Source organism: Megalobrama amblycephala, linkage group LG2 (assembly GCF_018812025.1).
Source record: "Megalobrama amblycephala isolate DHTTF-2021 linkage group LG2, ASM1881202v1, whole genome shotgun sequence".
Lineage (NCBI taxonomy): Eukaryota > Metazoa > Chordata > Actinopteri > Cypriniformes > Xenocyprididae > Megalobrama > Megalobrama amblycephala.
In genome coordinates, this window is record NC_063045.1 from 4,624,728 (window position 1) to 4,642,218 (window position 17,491).

The 17,491-nt window shown below is 42.5% G+C and overlaps 1 protein-coding gene across 1 annotated transcript; it reads right to left on the minus strand.

Moving 5' to 3' along the window:
* Positions 1–472: 472 nt before the first annotated feature.
* Positions 473–7,108, minus strand: LOC125263235. The gene is made up of 5 exons (XM_048182225.1): positions 6,969–7,108; positions 6,252–6,572; positions 5,769–6,074; positions 1,040–1,348; positions 473–620 (listed from the first exon to the last, which is right to left on the minus strand). Exons 1-5 carry the CDS (start codon positions 7,024–7,026, stop codon positions 613–615), a joined length of 1,002 nt encoding a protein of 333 aa, XP_048038182.1. The 5' UTR covers positions 7,027–7,108; the 3' UTR covers positions 473–612.
* Between the last annotated feature and the right edge of the window lie 10,383 nt (positions 7,109–17,491).

Below are 17,491 nucleotides of genomic sequence, written 5' to 3' on the forward strand. Positions count from 1 at the left end.
TCATTACATTCTGAAACATGCTCTAGATATTGAGTGAAAATGTTTTTATTCTTTATTATTCTTCAGTAACACTTTACAGTAAAGCTTCATTACTTAATTCATTAGTTAACATAAACTGACAATGGAAATGACTTCTAAAGCATTTAATAATCTTAGTTAATTTCAACATGTAATAATACATTATTAAAATCAAAAGTTGTAACTGTATTATTTAAAGGCACAATATGCAGGATTTTTTTGGTTAAAATATCCAAAATCCACTAGAACAGTGTGATATATTTTGTTGATTTACATTATCCTAAATGTTTCCAAGATGGAGAAAACTTTATTCATGCGTGCAGACAGCTACATATAGAGAAAAAAAAAAAATCATGTTATACTAAATAGGCCTAATTAAAACATTCTTTGATAATCTACAGTAATTATCATACAGGATCACAATAAACTCACTAAAGATCACTTTGTGGAAATATAAATGAGAAAACAAATAAGATTGTATTTGAAACAGTAATAGATTGTAAAGACAGATGCAGTTGTTCATTAGTGAGAAACAGAATCACAGAGTTTGATCATTGTTCTGATCTGAAACACGTGTACGTCTCCTCCGTCACCTCAGATTCCTGTCAGACAAACACAAACACAAAAGGAGAAAAATAAACGTGATGTTACAGATGCAAAGCCTGATTCATGAAATACAATACAGACAGAAATTCATCATGACGATTGATAATGAACTGGACTTGAACATCATTATAAGTGTCAAATGAGCAGATTATGGGATTATGGGATATAAATCAGGGAGTATTATGACAGAGATCAGCTCAATAAATAAACAAATTTAGCAAGATTGCACTGTGAGAGAGAAAAAACAAAAATGACCAAATGAAAGACTAAATATAAACAATAATGTGTAAAGAAAGTGCTTCAATAACTGCAAGAGTGGTATTGTTTTATAAATACTTATTAAATAAATATTTGTGTAAAAACACGTTATTATTGTGAAGCTATCAGCACAAACGACACCGTAATCGTGACTCACCAGAGACAGAAACACTGAATCTGTATCTGATCTCTCTGTTTCCGCTGATGGTTCGTTCATACAGTCCAGCATGTTCAGTTGTGATGTTTGTGATGGTCAGAGATCCAGTCTGATCCAGATTCAGTCTGTCTCTGAATCTCCCATCAGGACCACTATATAGAAAGATCTCACGGAGCTTTCTATTGAGTTTAGCTATGAGTGATTTGTTCGGTCCAAATGTCCACAGACAGATGATCTGATCCTTTATTTCAGTAAGACCAGTTTTTAGAGCGACTGAATCTCCCTCCTTCACTGACACTTTCACTTCATCTGAATCACCAAACACACAAACACAACAAGATTGAGACTTTTAAACAACTAAAGTCAACAGTCTGAAATTTAAAATGAATAATATCTGCACAACAAAACAGACATTTAATTAATAATTGCATCTTTATGGTGATTTTGAATGAATCTCTGAATGAAGCCTTGTTTACTGAAATCATGTGGCGATTTGATTCACGCTCCAAATATCCAGTTTAAAATAAATGATTCACAAAGGTTTCAAAGCTTGTTTCGCAATCACCCGTCACTGATGAAAGGATTTTGCTCTTAAAATGGCCGACTCTCTTATCAGTGCTCTAAAGTTTGAGACGCACACTGTATTTATATCTTCAGCATCATCATCCTGGGCGAACAAACATGATCAGACAAAACAATGCTGTCTTCCCGTGTGCTTCATCATACATGACAAGACCCCGTCTAGAGGATTCTTCATGCAATATTCTGTCATTTTAAACTAGAAAATGATTCAACAATTTGTGGAATTACAAATTTAAGAATCTGTTTAAGATCTGCGGATCCTACATCCTGACCATTTGGCAGGACAAGCTCAAGATACAGCAGTGCTTTTGTCTCTATGATAATGTAAAGGTATAGGTGATACTGCCAGACTGATTGGATTAGCACCTATGCATTTGAATGACACAGTTATGCTGATTAGATCATGGCTGGGAAATGTAGGCAATGATCTGATTCCTGTACTGCATTTGCATCCTTTTGTTTAGATTGTCCACACCTCTACTCTATGTATCCCTCCCCCTTGAATGTATATGAACTACCAAGTCACTGCCTTAGTTAGATTTTGGATGACCACAGCGACGCACAGCGTGTTTCTCAATAAAGAGTAACTTCTGCTTCAAGAGATCCCAAAGTCTCCTGGTCTATGCTTCTGAGATTTCCAACAGTTTTGGTGCCGTGACCCGGATAGAGCTTCTCACCTCAATCCAGATTGGAACTTCAAGCACAACAGAGATCTGATCCAAAAGAAGATCCAGGCTGAATTTTCCTGTACACCCAAGGGTTGGTGAGTGATACTCTATCCAAAAGAACCATTAAGACCAGTTGTTATCCTCTGCGCCGTCAGAGAAGAGTTAACAGACAGCTGTAGGGTTTGGTTAACTAAGTTATCCTCTAAAAATGTTCTTTTAGAGATGAAGTTTATCCTCTGTTTAGGCAGGGAAGTTTAGCATCACATGCTAATAATTAGGTATCCTCTGTTCAGGCAGGGAAGAATTAGTGTAAAGTGCTAATAATTTGTGTTGTCCTCTGTTTTATCAGGGAAGGTGGTGTGTTAACAGAATAGCCATCATCTACTTTGCTAGAAAAGAAGGTTCATCCTCTGTTAATTCAGGGAAGGTTATAATTGTTACAGTGTGTTAGCAAGTTGGTTCTACTCTGCTCACCAGAGAAGGTTGAATACATTACGATGTGTATTAACTAGGTTAACCTCTGCTCTGTCAGGGAAGTGTTGAAGTGTATTGTTGTGCCAGAAAGACATTGCAAAATGTTGAGAAAGAACGCTAGACTAATTCCAACAACTGAGAAAGGTGGACTAGCTACCCCTTTATGGACAGATAGTGATTTCAAATCATTGTTAGGAAAGCACATGGACTCAATAGTGACTGAGTCAGTCAGATTGGATTTGACAAAGAAATTTGGGATTCATCCAGAAAAAGTTTGGTCCATTGAAGAATGCAAAAAGGTACTTGGTGCTTGTATTCGGAAGAAAAATATGAAGGGCATTATCTGCTGCCACAGAGAATTTACTCTATCCATTGCACAAGAACAAATCCAACGTATTACTAAGTTAGAAGAGCAGAACAAACAGTTGCACACTCGAGTGTCTCATCTCACTCAGAAGTTGGGCCTTAACAAAGCCTCAACCAAATGTGACTCAAAAGACCAACAGTCAGATGAAAGCTATCCTGACATACAGTCTTTCTGTAGACTAGAGGACAATAGCAATACTGGATTCATGGATAAAGATGTAAATGCAGTTGAAGTGTGTGGAGTGAGACAAAAGGCTCAGAGTAGGGCAAAAGGGGTTGACACAGTTCCATCTGTAACCCCATACTGCAGTTACAAGCAGTCAGTACCGCTATAGGTCCTGAAGACATAGAAAGAATTGCTGAGAATTTGCCATCAGTGCATAGAAACTTTTCTGAGTTTAGGACAGAGTTGTCCAGAAAAATGAAGCTCTATGATATGTCCCTAGCTGAAGTCACACAGCTAATGTCACAAATCCTTAAAGAGTCAGAATTCAATGATTTTGAAAGTGCTGTAAATAATTCTGAGTTTCAGCATTCCAGCAAAGGCGAATTGAGAGAAGGAGTTCTGAGAGTGTTACAGAACCTTGTTGGACCAAAGGTAGACTGGTCAAAGATCACTAGTTGTGTACAGAAGGATGAAACTGTAAGTGAGTACACTGAAAGATTTTGTCAGTTAGCTGCAGCATACAGTGGAATAGCTGACACTCCAGATAAGGTGTTACAGGATAATGGACCACTGGTCCGCATGTGGTTTGATGGGCTCTCATCAGAATACAGAAATGCATTGCCTTTCTTAGACCTCACATGGTCCAATGGAACTCTGCAAAACAACTTTAATAGGTTAGCTGTTTGGGAAAGAGACTCTGATGTCAAGACAAGAGTAAAAATTGCAGCAGCATCCTTTAAGGTCAACACAGAGAATCGACAGAAACGTAAATGTCCTAAGAGAGAAGGCAGTTGTCATTACTGTGGTAAACCTGGACATTGGATGAAAGAGTGTAGGAAAAACAAAAAGACATTTAAAGAAATGAACAGCTTTACTCAGCTCCTACTCAGTCTACTTGCTACATTGAAACTGCCCCTCCCCTCTTCTCCAAACTCTTGGAGCAACTGCTTGCTGACATGCTAACCATTTGGGCTGTGAGTGCTTAATTTCCCCAGTAATCTACAAGAAAGCTGAAAGACTCATTCTGAACAAAAGAAAGTTGACTATCACTTCCACCATTTGGGGACACAGGTTAAGTACACTCACAGCCTTAAATGTTATGCTACAGCACACTCCATTCACTCCTCTATGGGTTGTGATGTCTGCTATGACTGATGTTTCAATGGAAGATGGAGATGTAGCACAATAAAGTTTGCAATTTAATTACAGGGAGAGAATAGGACACACAGACCAGTGAGGAGCCCAGGGAAGAACCGAAGTGCATAAGGCCTCGGGGGCTAAACCCTGTGGTGAAGACTTCCTCATAGGTTTCCCCCTCTCTCAGTTTATCCCCACCTTACTGGTCTATAGGTGTCAAATTGATTAAGACTAGGTTAAGAAAAAGAAGAACAAAACCACTATACGATCACTAGAAGTTTATGATGATCAGAGTTAGACAGAAAAACTATACGATCATCAGAGGTCTAACGTACTAAAGTCTATGCATGAATACTGCTGGTCTGCTGTCTCTTTGTTTTCTTGTGTGCAGGTATGTGTATATGCCATGATGTCTCATAAGCAGCACCTGGTGTAAAACATCACCTCAGATATCCATGAACAACCTTCATGATGATGGAGTCATCTGAGCAACTCAGAATTGCACAACGACAAAGAATCATCTTGGGACAAACATGGAAATGGACTTTACCGGGAACAGACTCCACAGACATTCAGGCGCCATGGACTTTTAGGACTTCCACGCTTATGCTACATGGTTTTCTGTGTCATCATGTAGTTTATACAACATGTTACCACCCTGCGTTGTATATGTGTCAACAGTATACTCAAGTTAAAGAACAACACTTATGTAAATGTTGGACACGACACAGAATAAGATGTATGTGTCTGTAACTGTTACAAGTTGCATGACTGGAAGATGGAACTTATGTTAACAAACATATGTTATAGAAGGGATTTAAGAAGGTTTAAATTTGTATTATGTGAGAGTTATTAGAACTCTCAAAGGGGGAACTGTGGAATTACAAATTCAAGAATCTGTTTAAGATCTGCGGATCCTACATCCTGACCATTTGGCAGGACAAGCTCAAGATACAGCAGTGCTTTTGTCTCTATGATAATGTAAAGGTATAGGTGATACTGCCAGACTGATTGGATTAGCACCTATGCATTTGAATGACACAGTTATGCTGATTAGATCATGGCTGGGAAATGTAGGCAATGATCTGATTCCTGTACTGCATTTGCATCCTTTTGTTTTGATTGTCCACACCTCTACTCTATGTATCCCTCCCCCTTGAATGTATATGAACTACCAAGTCACTGCCTTAGTTAGATTTTGGATGACCACAGCGACGCACAGCGTGTTTCTCAATAAAGAGTAACTTCTGCTTCAAGAGATCCCAAAGTCTCCTGGTCTATGCTTCTGAGATTTCCAACAAATTCTTGAAGTACAGGATAAATAATCTCTACCCACCACTGACAGAAACTCTGAATGTCTTCGGATAGTTTCTTCCAATTATCTGTAGTTTATAAACTCCAGCATGTTTAGTTGTGACGTCTGTGATGGTCAGAGATCCAGTTTTTTTGTGCATCTTCAGTCTGTCTCTGAATCTCCCATCAAGAACATCATCATGAACAGCGGTTCCGTCGTCCATTTCATTGACTACAGCTAATAAAGTGTCTTCATCTCCAAACTTCCACTGAATCACATCAAATTCCATCATATAAATAAAATCAGTGTTTAGAGTGATTGAATCTCCCTCCTTCGCTGATATTCCAACTGTATCATCAAATAGAGAACAAACAGAAACTGTAGCAAAGAGAGACTTTTACATAACTTTGACTGTTTATGAAAGAAAATAATTTTATATTTTTAATAATAATATTAAAACAATATCATAAACAATCTATATCTGGTGATTAAAACATAAAATGTTGAAACTGATATTTAACTCACCAAAGACAGTGATAAGAAATATCTTGCTCACACTATTGGAATTATAATATAGTCTATAATATCCAGCATTTCCAATTCTGATGTTTGTGATGGTCAGAGATCCAGTTTGATTGTCCAGCTTCAGTCTGTCTCTGAATGTCTCATCAAATTCATCATCATCATATACAGTGAAGCTGTTGGCCGTTACATTGATTTCAGCTATTAAAGTGTTTACAAACTTCCACTGAATCACATCATCATTCTTCATTTCAGTAAGATCAGAGTTTAGAGTGACTGAATCTCCCTCCTTCACTGACTTCACTTCAACATCACCGAACACACCTGAAGAAGAGACAGATTAAAGCTTTAAACAACTTGAAGTTGGTTTGATGAAGCCTTCATTAAAATACTTTTAATAATTTAAGTGTTCAGTGAATAATATTCTGCAGCGTCATGAACACTAAATATGCCTAATGTTGTAGAAATGAGTTTTATATGGACCATTAATTAAATCAAAAAGAAAAGAAGAAACAGTAGAATTTTACACAAATAAGATCTTAGAATTTGAACTATTTAGATTTAATTTGATAGATTTAATCTCACAGAAAAATCACAGTTCAATTACAGTATTTCTAAAAGAGAATAACAGTGAATGTTGATCCTATCTGACTAATTTAAGTTTATCACATGGTACCAGAACAGAAACAACTGAAGTCATAAAAACACATTTAAACTCACCATCCAGACGCCACAAACACAAACAGAGCAAAACTAATCTGAGAAACATTTTCCTCATCGGTTCAGTAGCAACACTTAAAATGTCTGAAACATGACTGGACTGTGATATTTATCCGGTTGTGTGTGAATCCTCCCCTGACCTCTATAACAGTTTACTCTCAGACGTCCATCCTCTTTTACATCACGAAAATCAACAAGCTTTTGTTGATCCTGGACTTTCAAACTCAAAAACAGGGAAAAGTAAAGTTCAGGCGATCAGCACACAGGTCAGCTGAGGCTGTTTAAGTCAAAGTTTAGAGGAAATCGAGCAGAAATAAACAGGTTTGGTAATGTGTCTCTGTCCACACTAGTGCTTTTTAAAAGTGCCCTAGATTCAAAAATTTAATTTAACTCGGCATAGTTAAATAACAAGAGTTCAGTACATGGAAATGACATACAGTGAGTCTCAAACTCCATTGTTTCCTCCTTCTTATATAAATCTCTTTTGTTTAAAAGACCTCCAAAGAACAGGCGAATCTCAACATAACACCGACTGTTACGTAACAGTCGGGGTGTACGCCCCCAATATTTGCATATGCCAGCCCATGTTCCCAACATTATGAAAGGCATTAGACAAGGGCAGCCATGAACATCTGGATGTGCACAGCAGAATCATCAGATTAGGTAAGCAAGCAAGGACAATAGCGAAAAATGGCAGATGGAGCAATAACAACGTCTTGGTTACAAAGGTAACCCTCGTTCCCTGAAGGAGGGAACGGAGACATACGTCGGACAGACCGACGAATAGGAATCTCGCTAGAGAGGCCAATCTACTTCGAGTGTAACTACAACGAGCCAATGCACATTGGCATGCAATCATATGCATCAGCTGCTTGCCTCGCAGCGCGGGTATATAATGAGCAGCAGGTGCGTTGCATCTTCAGGTTTTCGCTGAGGAGCTGAACCAAGCAGGCGGCAGCATCAGCAGGACAACGACTGTGGCGACAGGACGTACGTCTCCATTCCCTCCTTCAGGGAAGGAGGGTTACCTTTTTAACCGAGACGTTCCGATTCAGTCGGTCACGTTCGATGTACGTCGGACAGAGCGACGAATAGGAATCCCTACCAAAGCGCCACAGGAGCTGCCGTCTTCCAGCGCTCTGTTGTAAGCCACCTGAACCCCCTTGCCTGCGGATGGTGGGACAGGGCTAACACACAGAGAGGATTGATCACTGTTGTTCCCAAACCCATTCAGTGAGATTATTGGATAACGCTGGGAAAGCGTAACCTTTCGTTAGAAAAGGAACGCTGCGGAAGCCACATCCTTCCCCGAAGGAGTTATGTGGAGAAGTACATATGGACTAACCTTGTAGGTTGTACAACATATGGAAGAACTGGGGTGACTCCAACTCGATGAGAGATGGGTTCTCCCAGAGGGAAAGACACAGGCTTCATTTAGGAGCAACCGTGGAAAAAACCATATGGGATCCCCGTAGGGTCACACATATGGAACCCAGCCTAAATCCGGTTCTCAAGGATGCAACGGAGTATAGGCCTGGCGCCAGACGCTCCGCCACGTCGGCTGCCGAAGGGTAACCGGAGGACTCAACAGGGTCTGCCCGTAGGGACTCTCTGGAGCAAAGAGAGCGCATGTAGCGCAGCAAGCCGACACTAAGCCGGGGCCTCTCCGTGCCTCTGACCTGAGGCGAGAATACGGGAGGAGACCGGCTCGACACGAAGGCTATAGTACTAGCGAACGTGTTAGGTGTCGCCCAGCCCGCAGCTCTACAAATGTCTGTTAGCGAGGCACCACGAGCCAGCGCCCAGGAGGATGCTACACCTCTCGTGGAGTGAGCATGCAACCTGAGCGGGCAGGGCACGCCCTGAGCTTGGTAAGCCAGGGCGATGGCGAGGGCCATCCTCTGCTTGGAGACAGCCTTTCCCTTCTGCTGGCCTCCGTAACAGACAAAGAAATGGTCTGAGGTCCTGGAGCTGGACAGAGCAAAGCCAGGGCTGGGTCTGCCTCCTCTGAGGGCAGTGCTTGCAGGCTCACTACCTGGTCCCTGAAGGGAGTGGTAGGAACCTTGGGCACATAGCCAGGCCAGGGTCTCAGTACCACGTGGCCGTTACCCGGCCCGAACTCTAGGCACGATTCGTAGACCGAAAATGACTGCAGTTCCCCTACCCTCGTGATGGAGGCCAATGCAACCAGCAGCAAAGTCTTCAGAGACAGAATCTTTAAGTCTGCTGATTGCAAGGGCTCAAAGGGAGCAATCTGAAGTGCTCGAAGCACCAGAGCAAGGTCCCAAGAGGGTATGGAGGGAGGTCGAGGAGGATTTAACCGACTCGCCCCCCTAAGGAACCTGACGACCAGGTCGTGCTGACCAACAGTTTTGCCATCTATGTGGTCGTGGTAAGCGGAGATAGCAGCAGTGTGGACTCTGAGGGTGGAGGGGGACAGCCTACGCTCCAACCCTTGCTGCAAGAAGGACAGCACGGCTCATGATCAAGCATCTTCGGGGGTCTTCTTGGTGAGAAGAACACCACTCGACGAACAGGTTTCACTTTGAGGCGTAAGCACGTCTTGTAGACGGTGCACGTGCCGAAGTGATGGTGTTAAGTACCTCAGGGGGTAAGTCACCTAGAACCTCCACGTCCCATCCAGGGACCAGACATGGAGTTTCCAGAGGTCTGGACGCGGGTGCCAAGAGTGCCCCGTCCCTGAGAAAGAAGGTCCTTCCTCAGAGGAATGGGCCAGGGAGGGGCTGTCGCCAGGAGTGAGAGTTCCGGGAACCAGGTCCGGTTGGGCCAATAGGGCACAACTAGCAGGACCTGCTCCTTGTCCTCCCTGACTTTGCACAGTGTCTGTGCAAGTAGGCTCACTGGGGGAAACGCATATTTGCGCAGGCCCCGGGGCCAGCTGTGTGCCAGTGCGTCTGTCCCGAGTGTTCCCTCGGTCAGAGAGTAAAACAACTGGCAGTGAGAGGTTTCTGGTGAGGCAAACAGGTCTACCTGAGCCTCTTCGAACTCTCTCAAGATCAGCCGGACCACCTGGGGGTGGAGTCGCCACTCTCCCGGCAACGCAGCTCGTGAGAGCTCGTCAGCCGCACGGTTGAGCACACCGGGAACATGAATGGCGCGAAGCGACCTCAGATGCTTCCGACTCCACAGGAGGAGATGGCGGGCGAGTTACGACATGCGACGGGAGCGTAGACCACCTTGACGGTTGATGTATGCAACTGTCGCAGTGTTGTCCGTACAGACCAGTACATGCTTGCCTCGTAGCGGCCCTTTGAGGTGGCTCAGAGCAAGGCGTCCTGCAAGCAACTCGAGGCAGTTGATGTGCCACTGCAGATGGGGTCCCGTCCAAACCCCTGAAACCACAAGCCCGTTGTACGTGAAAACCACGGCATGCCGGGACACCTGTTCTAGGGGCACTCCTGCACGAAGAAACAAGGGGTCCGACCACGGGCTGAAGGCTTGGTGACACTTCTGAGTGATTGCCACCCGGAACGTGCCGCGTTGCCACGCCCATCTCGGGACTCGGCCGTGAAGCCAGTGTTGAAGCGGTCTCATATGAAGCAGACCGAGCAGTGTTACAGCCGTTGTGGCCGCCATATGCCCCAGGAGCCTCTGAAAGTATTTCAGTGAGACCGCTGTCCTGCCATTGAACGTATTCAGGCAGTTCAACACTGACTGAGCACGTTCCTCTGTGAGACATGCTATCTGTTCGACCGAATCCAACTCCATACCGAGAAAAGAGATCCTCTGCACCGAGGCGAGTTTGCTCTTTTCCCAGTTGACCTGAAGCCCCAACTGACTGAGGTGTGTGAGCCCAAATCCCTGTGTTCGCATAACTGATCCCGAGACTGTGCTAGAATGAGCCAGTCATTGAGATATTTGAGGATGCGAACACCCTGTTCTCTCATGGGAACAAGGGCTCCCTCCCCGACTTTCATGAAGACGCGGGGAGACAGGGGCAGCCCGAAGGGTAGGACTCTGTACTGATATGCTCGTCCTTTGAACGCAAACTGCAGGAATGGCCTGCGTCGCAGAAGAATCGAGACATGAAAGTACGCGTCCTTCAGGTCGATCGCTGCAAACCAATCCTGGGGACAGATGCATTCGAAAATGCGTTTCTGCGTGAGCATCTTGAACGGTAGCTTGTGAAGGCTCCGATTCAAGACTTGCAGATCCAGGATAGGTCGTAACCCACTGCTCTTCTTGGGTACAATGAAGTAGGGACTGTAGAACCCTGACCTCATATCAGCTGGAGGGACCGGCTCTATCGCGTCCTTCGCCAGTAGGACTGCGATCTCCACACCGCAAGACAGGGGCAGACATCTTTCACTGTAGTGAAGAGGACGCCCCTGAACTTGGGGGGACGCCGGGCGAACTGAATCGCATAGCCGAGCCTGATGGTCCAAATGAGCCAGTGAGACGGTCTGGGGAGCGCTAACCAGGCTCTCAGAGACCGTACAAGCGGGACCAAAGGGACCACCGGCGTACCCACAGTGGGGCAGCGAGGTGGAACACAGGGACGCGCCTCGGGGGGCTCTCTTTGCGAGGCGGCCAGAAGCGGCGTCACAGTGTGCTGGGCAACACTTACCTGGTTCCACGGTTGGACAGAGGGAGCAGTCAAGGCTTTGTTTACCCGCTGCTCGCTACTGTCCACTGGCGACAGAAGAGGGGGATGAGAGTGGTGAGGTTTTTCTCCTCCCACTGCTCTCCAAGCCCTCTTCAGACCTGGAGATGGAGGAACTACTCTTTTTTTTCTTTCTTGTTTTTTTTTTATTTGGGTACCAGAGGGAACAGATTTTGGGAACAGAAACAAACCCAATTAAAGGATTTACCTCCCGGCCCATCTCTGGGTCGCCTGTCTCAGGGGTGATTTTCTCACCAACCGCTTAAACAGCAGCAGAGACGGGAGGTGTCATCTCCCTGCAACGGACACAGTAGAGCAGGCTGGGCCGGAGTTTTTGCAGGGGACGACACCCTTGGCGACGAGCAGACTGAGGGTCGGCCCAAGAGGAACTCAATGGTTTGTCATGGGAAGCTCCCTGGTCTGCTACTAACTGAGGAGAACCGCTGGGCTCAGTCCTCGTCAGTGTCACCGAAAAGGCCACCTCGTGAGATGGGAGCGTTGAGAAAGCATTTAGCTTGACAACCTCTCGCACCTCACAAGGACAACTGAGGTGAACATCGTCTGGCCGAGGGCGTTCCATATTTATGGCACCAATATACCTCCATACTGCCAAGTTTTCCATGCACATCCGGAATACCCGGGAAAGCATGGCTGTGAACTCTGAATCTGAGTCAGCATAAGCACACACCATTACAGTGGGCAGCATCACCCTCATTTCCAGAGCATAACAGCACTCTCTCCGATGCTGCAATCGACATCTGACCCTCAGCTGGAGCTCTGAATGGAATGCTAGGTTCCCCTATGAGAAGGACCAGCAATCCAATCCAGAAACTGCACAGCTTGCAATGCGCTAGAGAGGGAGGGTCCCTAGGGGGTTGGTTCCCCGAAGGAACCCCTCAACCTCATGTCACCCACGCCATATCAGCAAAGTAGACCTTTTCTGGTGCACTAGAGAGGGCACTACAATGAGATTAGGCAAGGGAACCACGCATCTAGAGTGCCGAGCGAGCGCTGGGTTGCCGTGACAACCCGCGCTCCAGCCCGACAGCTCGACGGCACACGACACGCAGAGGAGCGAGAGTTTTGCTCTCGTTGATCTCTACGGTCTCCCAAAGTGTCGGGCAGACCCGCAGCTGTGCTTTTACACACAAGCGGCAGCTGGCCAACAACAGAGGGGAATCAAACTTCCCAGAGAAAGAAGAGTCACGACCGGCGTGTCGACGTTGTGGCGAAACGGTAACAGTTTGCCAATTATTTAATTATTTAATTGTGCTGTCGACCAATGAGGAGAAGTGAATTATGTGACAAACTATTTAAGGAGGGGTTTTTCACGTGAATGGAAGGGAGGAAGTGAGTGCAAACCTGTACTAACGTGAACGGAAGTGACTGGTGACGTGTGCTGTGCGAGGTCAAGATATGGAAGGGTGCGCTGGCTGAATGATAAGAGAAGGTGCTCCAGTGCAAGAAATGAGTCTGCGTGGGGAAAAATGTGGTGAAAAGCGAGCAGTGACCAGGCTGAGAGGCTTAAACTTCCCTGGGGTTGATTGCCGTGATGGGCATCAGCCTGCATCAGCCTGTCGTGTGCACTCTCTCCTTGTAGCCGCCCTCTTACCAGCTGTGAGAACAGCTCTTAAGTGCTCAAAAGCACACCGTTCACCAGCCGTGAGAACGGCTTTTTACAACTGAGGCTTTGCTCTCTCAAAAAGGCAAAACAAAAGAAAAGAGAAAATAAAGAAGAGAGATCGGTCCCGCTGCAGTGCTGTCCGCCTGCACCAACACAAGAGCAGATTTTCCAAAAAAGCTGACTCGTTGAAGACAAACACTCGCTCATAGGCACCACTGTTTGTTACAGACGGTTCGGCTCCGAAGCGAAAAGCTGAAGATGCAACGCACCTGCTGCTCATTATATACCCGTGCTGCGAGGCGAGCAGCTGATGCATATGATTGCATGCCAATGTGCATTGGCTCGTTGTAGTTACACTCAAAGTAGATTGGCCTCTCCAGCGAGATTCCTATTCGTCGGTCTGTCCGACGTACGTCGAACGTGACCGACTGAATGGGAACAGACGTGATTCATGATATCATGATATTTTTAGTAATATTTGTAAATTGTCTTTCTAAATGTTTTGTTAGCATGTTGCTAATGTACTGTTAAATGTGGTTAAAGTTACCATCGTTTCTTACTGTATTCACGGAGACAAGAGCCGTCGCTATTTTCATTTTTAAACACTGGCAGTCTGTATAATTCATAAACACAACTTCATTCTTTATAAACCTCTCCAACAGTGTAGCATTAGCCATTAGCCACGGAGCACAGCCTCAAACTCATTTAGAATCAATGTAAACAATATAACAGTATACAATACTCACATAATCCGACGCATGCATGCCGCATGCATGACGAACACTTTGTAAAGATCCATTTGAGGGTTATATTAGCTGTGTAAACTTTGTTTATGCACTGTTTAAGGCAAGCGCGTGCTCCGTGGGCGGGGGAGCGCCAGATTTAAAGGGGCCGCAGAGCATAAATCGGCTCATATTTAAAGATGCCCCAAAATAGGCAGTTAAAAAATTTTATTAAAAAAAATCTATGGGGTATTTTGAGCTGAAACTTCATTCAGGGGACACCTTAGACTTATATTACATCTTCTAAAAAAACGTTCGATGGCACCTTTAAGTGTTTTCCAAAAATCTGAAAATGTTTAAATCATCTTTTGCATGTGTAAAACATAATAAAAGCTCACTAAGACTCTGGTAATAAGGTCACACACAATATCATCATTACATGTGGTCCAATACATGAATCATGTTTTGCTGTAGGATCTGTTTACTGACTTGTTTTTTGCAAGCTTCTGTTGTTGGTTTCTTTCTTCATTTTCTCCTCTAGTTCAACTAGCTTTAGTCTCTTTTCTAAATACGACATGCGTATCTTTACTTTAATGGTTTAGTAGAGTCAAACACTTACATACAGCACCTTTAAAGTACCATAATATGTTTGCAGAAGGCCGGAAGTTAATGCTGGTTCTGACAGAAAGGTGTCAGAATACACAGTGCATCAGTTTGTTGCGTATGGAGCTGCATAGCTGCAAACCAGTCAGGGTGCCCATGCTGACCCCTGTCCACCGCCAAAAGAGCCAACAGTGGACAGATGAGCATCAGAACTGGACCACCAAGTACCTGTAACACCTAATGTCCATTTGTCATATGTATTTGCTTGCCTTTATCAATAAAGTTTTCTCACTCTTGAGGTTCAAGAACTTCTTGATTTATCACATTTATTGTGTCGCCCTCTGGAGGAATACTAACTTTGTGAATTTTGACAATTCCTGCCCCATATAAAGATTTACATTGTTAAAAATGAAATATTTTTTGTTGAACAACAACAAAGCTCTTGTTTATGTAAACAACTACCTTGCACCAGAAAAGTCCTTTTACTGGCAGAGATTCACTTAATGAGTATGCTTAACGAATTTTATTCCTCTTTTCTTTCAGCATTGAGTCAACTGACTGAATCCCCCTACTGAGAGTGTTATTTTGTCTATCAATAACTGACCAAGGTGGAGCCAGAGGGACGATGGTGCCAAGGTGGAGCTGAATGGTCGATGAGCCGGGGTGGATTGATGGGCTCAGTGGCTGGAGGTGGAGCCAGGGGATCCTCTTGACTAGGCAGAGACTACCCATCATGCACTGGGGCATGAATAATTAATACTTTTTTTTCAAAGTTTTCCAGTTGTATTTACAGATTTACCATTGCTTCTGTTGTTAGGTTTAGTAAATTGCCATCTTGTGGCATCCGGAGGTCATTTTTTACTCAAGATAACACATTCATACTTAAAAACATCCATTAAATGTTACGCCTGGTGTCTAAATATGATCTATTTTATAACTTAAATGTTTCCAAGTAAAGCGTACACTTTAAAACCACAGCTTATTTCAGTGTTCACAGACTGTATAAACACTCCCTCGACACATTGAACCAAAAATAAGATTGATGTTTAGATTTGTTCATATTTCTGTTTAATCACTCATGTTTTCCAGCTCTTTTGCCTGTTCCTGTCATCATAATGTTCATCATCATCATCATGTTCATTGGTGTGTTCAGCTGTGAATGTGAGTCATGTGACTCACTCCTGGTACAAAGGAACAGTTAAGTGACCGCTGTTCATATGTGGCCTAAAGAAAGTGGAAAGATCAGCTGTCATTTGCTATCTACCCATAGTTGGCCAGCACAAGCATGTTTACTGGGTTTTTCTCTTAAAAACAGAAAATACTCTGTGGTTCTGCTTTGCCCTTACCATTCCAACCACAGCACTCCTTAAATCTGTTCCCCTTTCTCTTTTACATTCTGTAAAAATATCCATTTAACCATTTTCATTTGAAAGGATGTGAGGAATGTCAAACAAAATGATAATTTCATATGACCAAGTATTTTTAGATTCATAGAAACTGATAGAAGTTGAATTAAAAAAGTGTTGTGGGTCAGTCCACATGCATACTCAAATTTATCTGTATTACTGAGTTTTCTTTTACATAACTTTTTACAATAACATAATAATAATAAAATAATCTTTAATGAATTAGAAAAACTATTGCAACATTTTTTTAAATAAATAAAACAGGATTTTTACAATCAATAATTGTAATATCAGTACTAACAACATTTTGAAAATGTTTAACTATTACATCTTTGACATATTTGATTAAAGCAGATTCAAGTCAGAAAACAAAAGTTGTGGATATGATGTTTACATTTACATAAAAAGACTGATTGCATTTGATGCTTTATATTATATCCTTATGAACTTAACACATGTATCACAATGTACTTAGCACAAGATTTTCTTGTTTACCTCTTAGGTCTAAAGCCAAACTGTAATGAGACAGGCTCTTCCTGTTCTGTCAAATCGAGTATTAAAGTTTTCAAGTCTTTTGAAAGTTTGTTCAAATGGACAATTCTGTTATGTCATTTATGTCAAATTGTGCCAACTTATGTGGTTTTACTTAAACTGTGATTTGATTGGTCAAACATACACTGTACAAAAAACAAACAAACAAACAAACAAAAAAAAACAACAACTGTTAGAATTTTAAGTAATGTTAAGAATTTCAACAAAGTTTAGTTGGAATAACTTTACGGCTGTTTTAATTAAGTAATTAAAACTAAAACTTAAACAAGTCAGTGGAAATTAGTACTTTAAAAAGTTAAGTTGAATGAACAAAAAACATTTTACAGGGAATGTTTGTACTGAAAACTTAAAAAAAGTAAGTTCACCTTACTTTTATAAAATTAGTTCAACTAAACTTTATAAGTTCAAAACAACATTAAATTTGTTTTGTTTTGCAAGTTAAGCATACTTAATATTTTAAGTAAATACTACGTAACTGAGTCAGTGCAAAAAGATAACTCAAAAAGTTAAGTTGAGTGAATTAATGACTTTTTTTTAACAGTGTACTGGCTCTAAAACATACTTGGACACTTACAATGATAAAAACACTTAAAATATAAAAATTTCGCTTGATTAGTTAAAATACCAAACCAAATTATCAGTGAAGAAATGATTAACAAGTTTTTCTCACAATTAACACATTTTTTTTTGCACTTACTTTCAACAACAATCTAGTCACAAGATAAATAGAAAACTCATTTTTAGTAAGTCACATACACCAGAAACAACATGTAATGAGTACGAGTCCAATCAGTCCTGCAAACATGAAGGACAAAACTAAAAAGAAAAAGAGAAACATTATTTAGATTACACAAATGAATACTTTAAAGTGTACAGAAGCATTTCATATATATTCATTTTCTTGTAGCCTTTAAATGAAGTAACATGTTTGTGCATTGATGTATATCATAATATTTACTTACCCATTTTTACGAGATCATGTATTGGAAGGG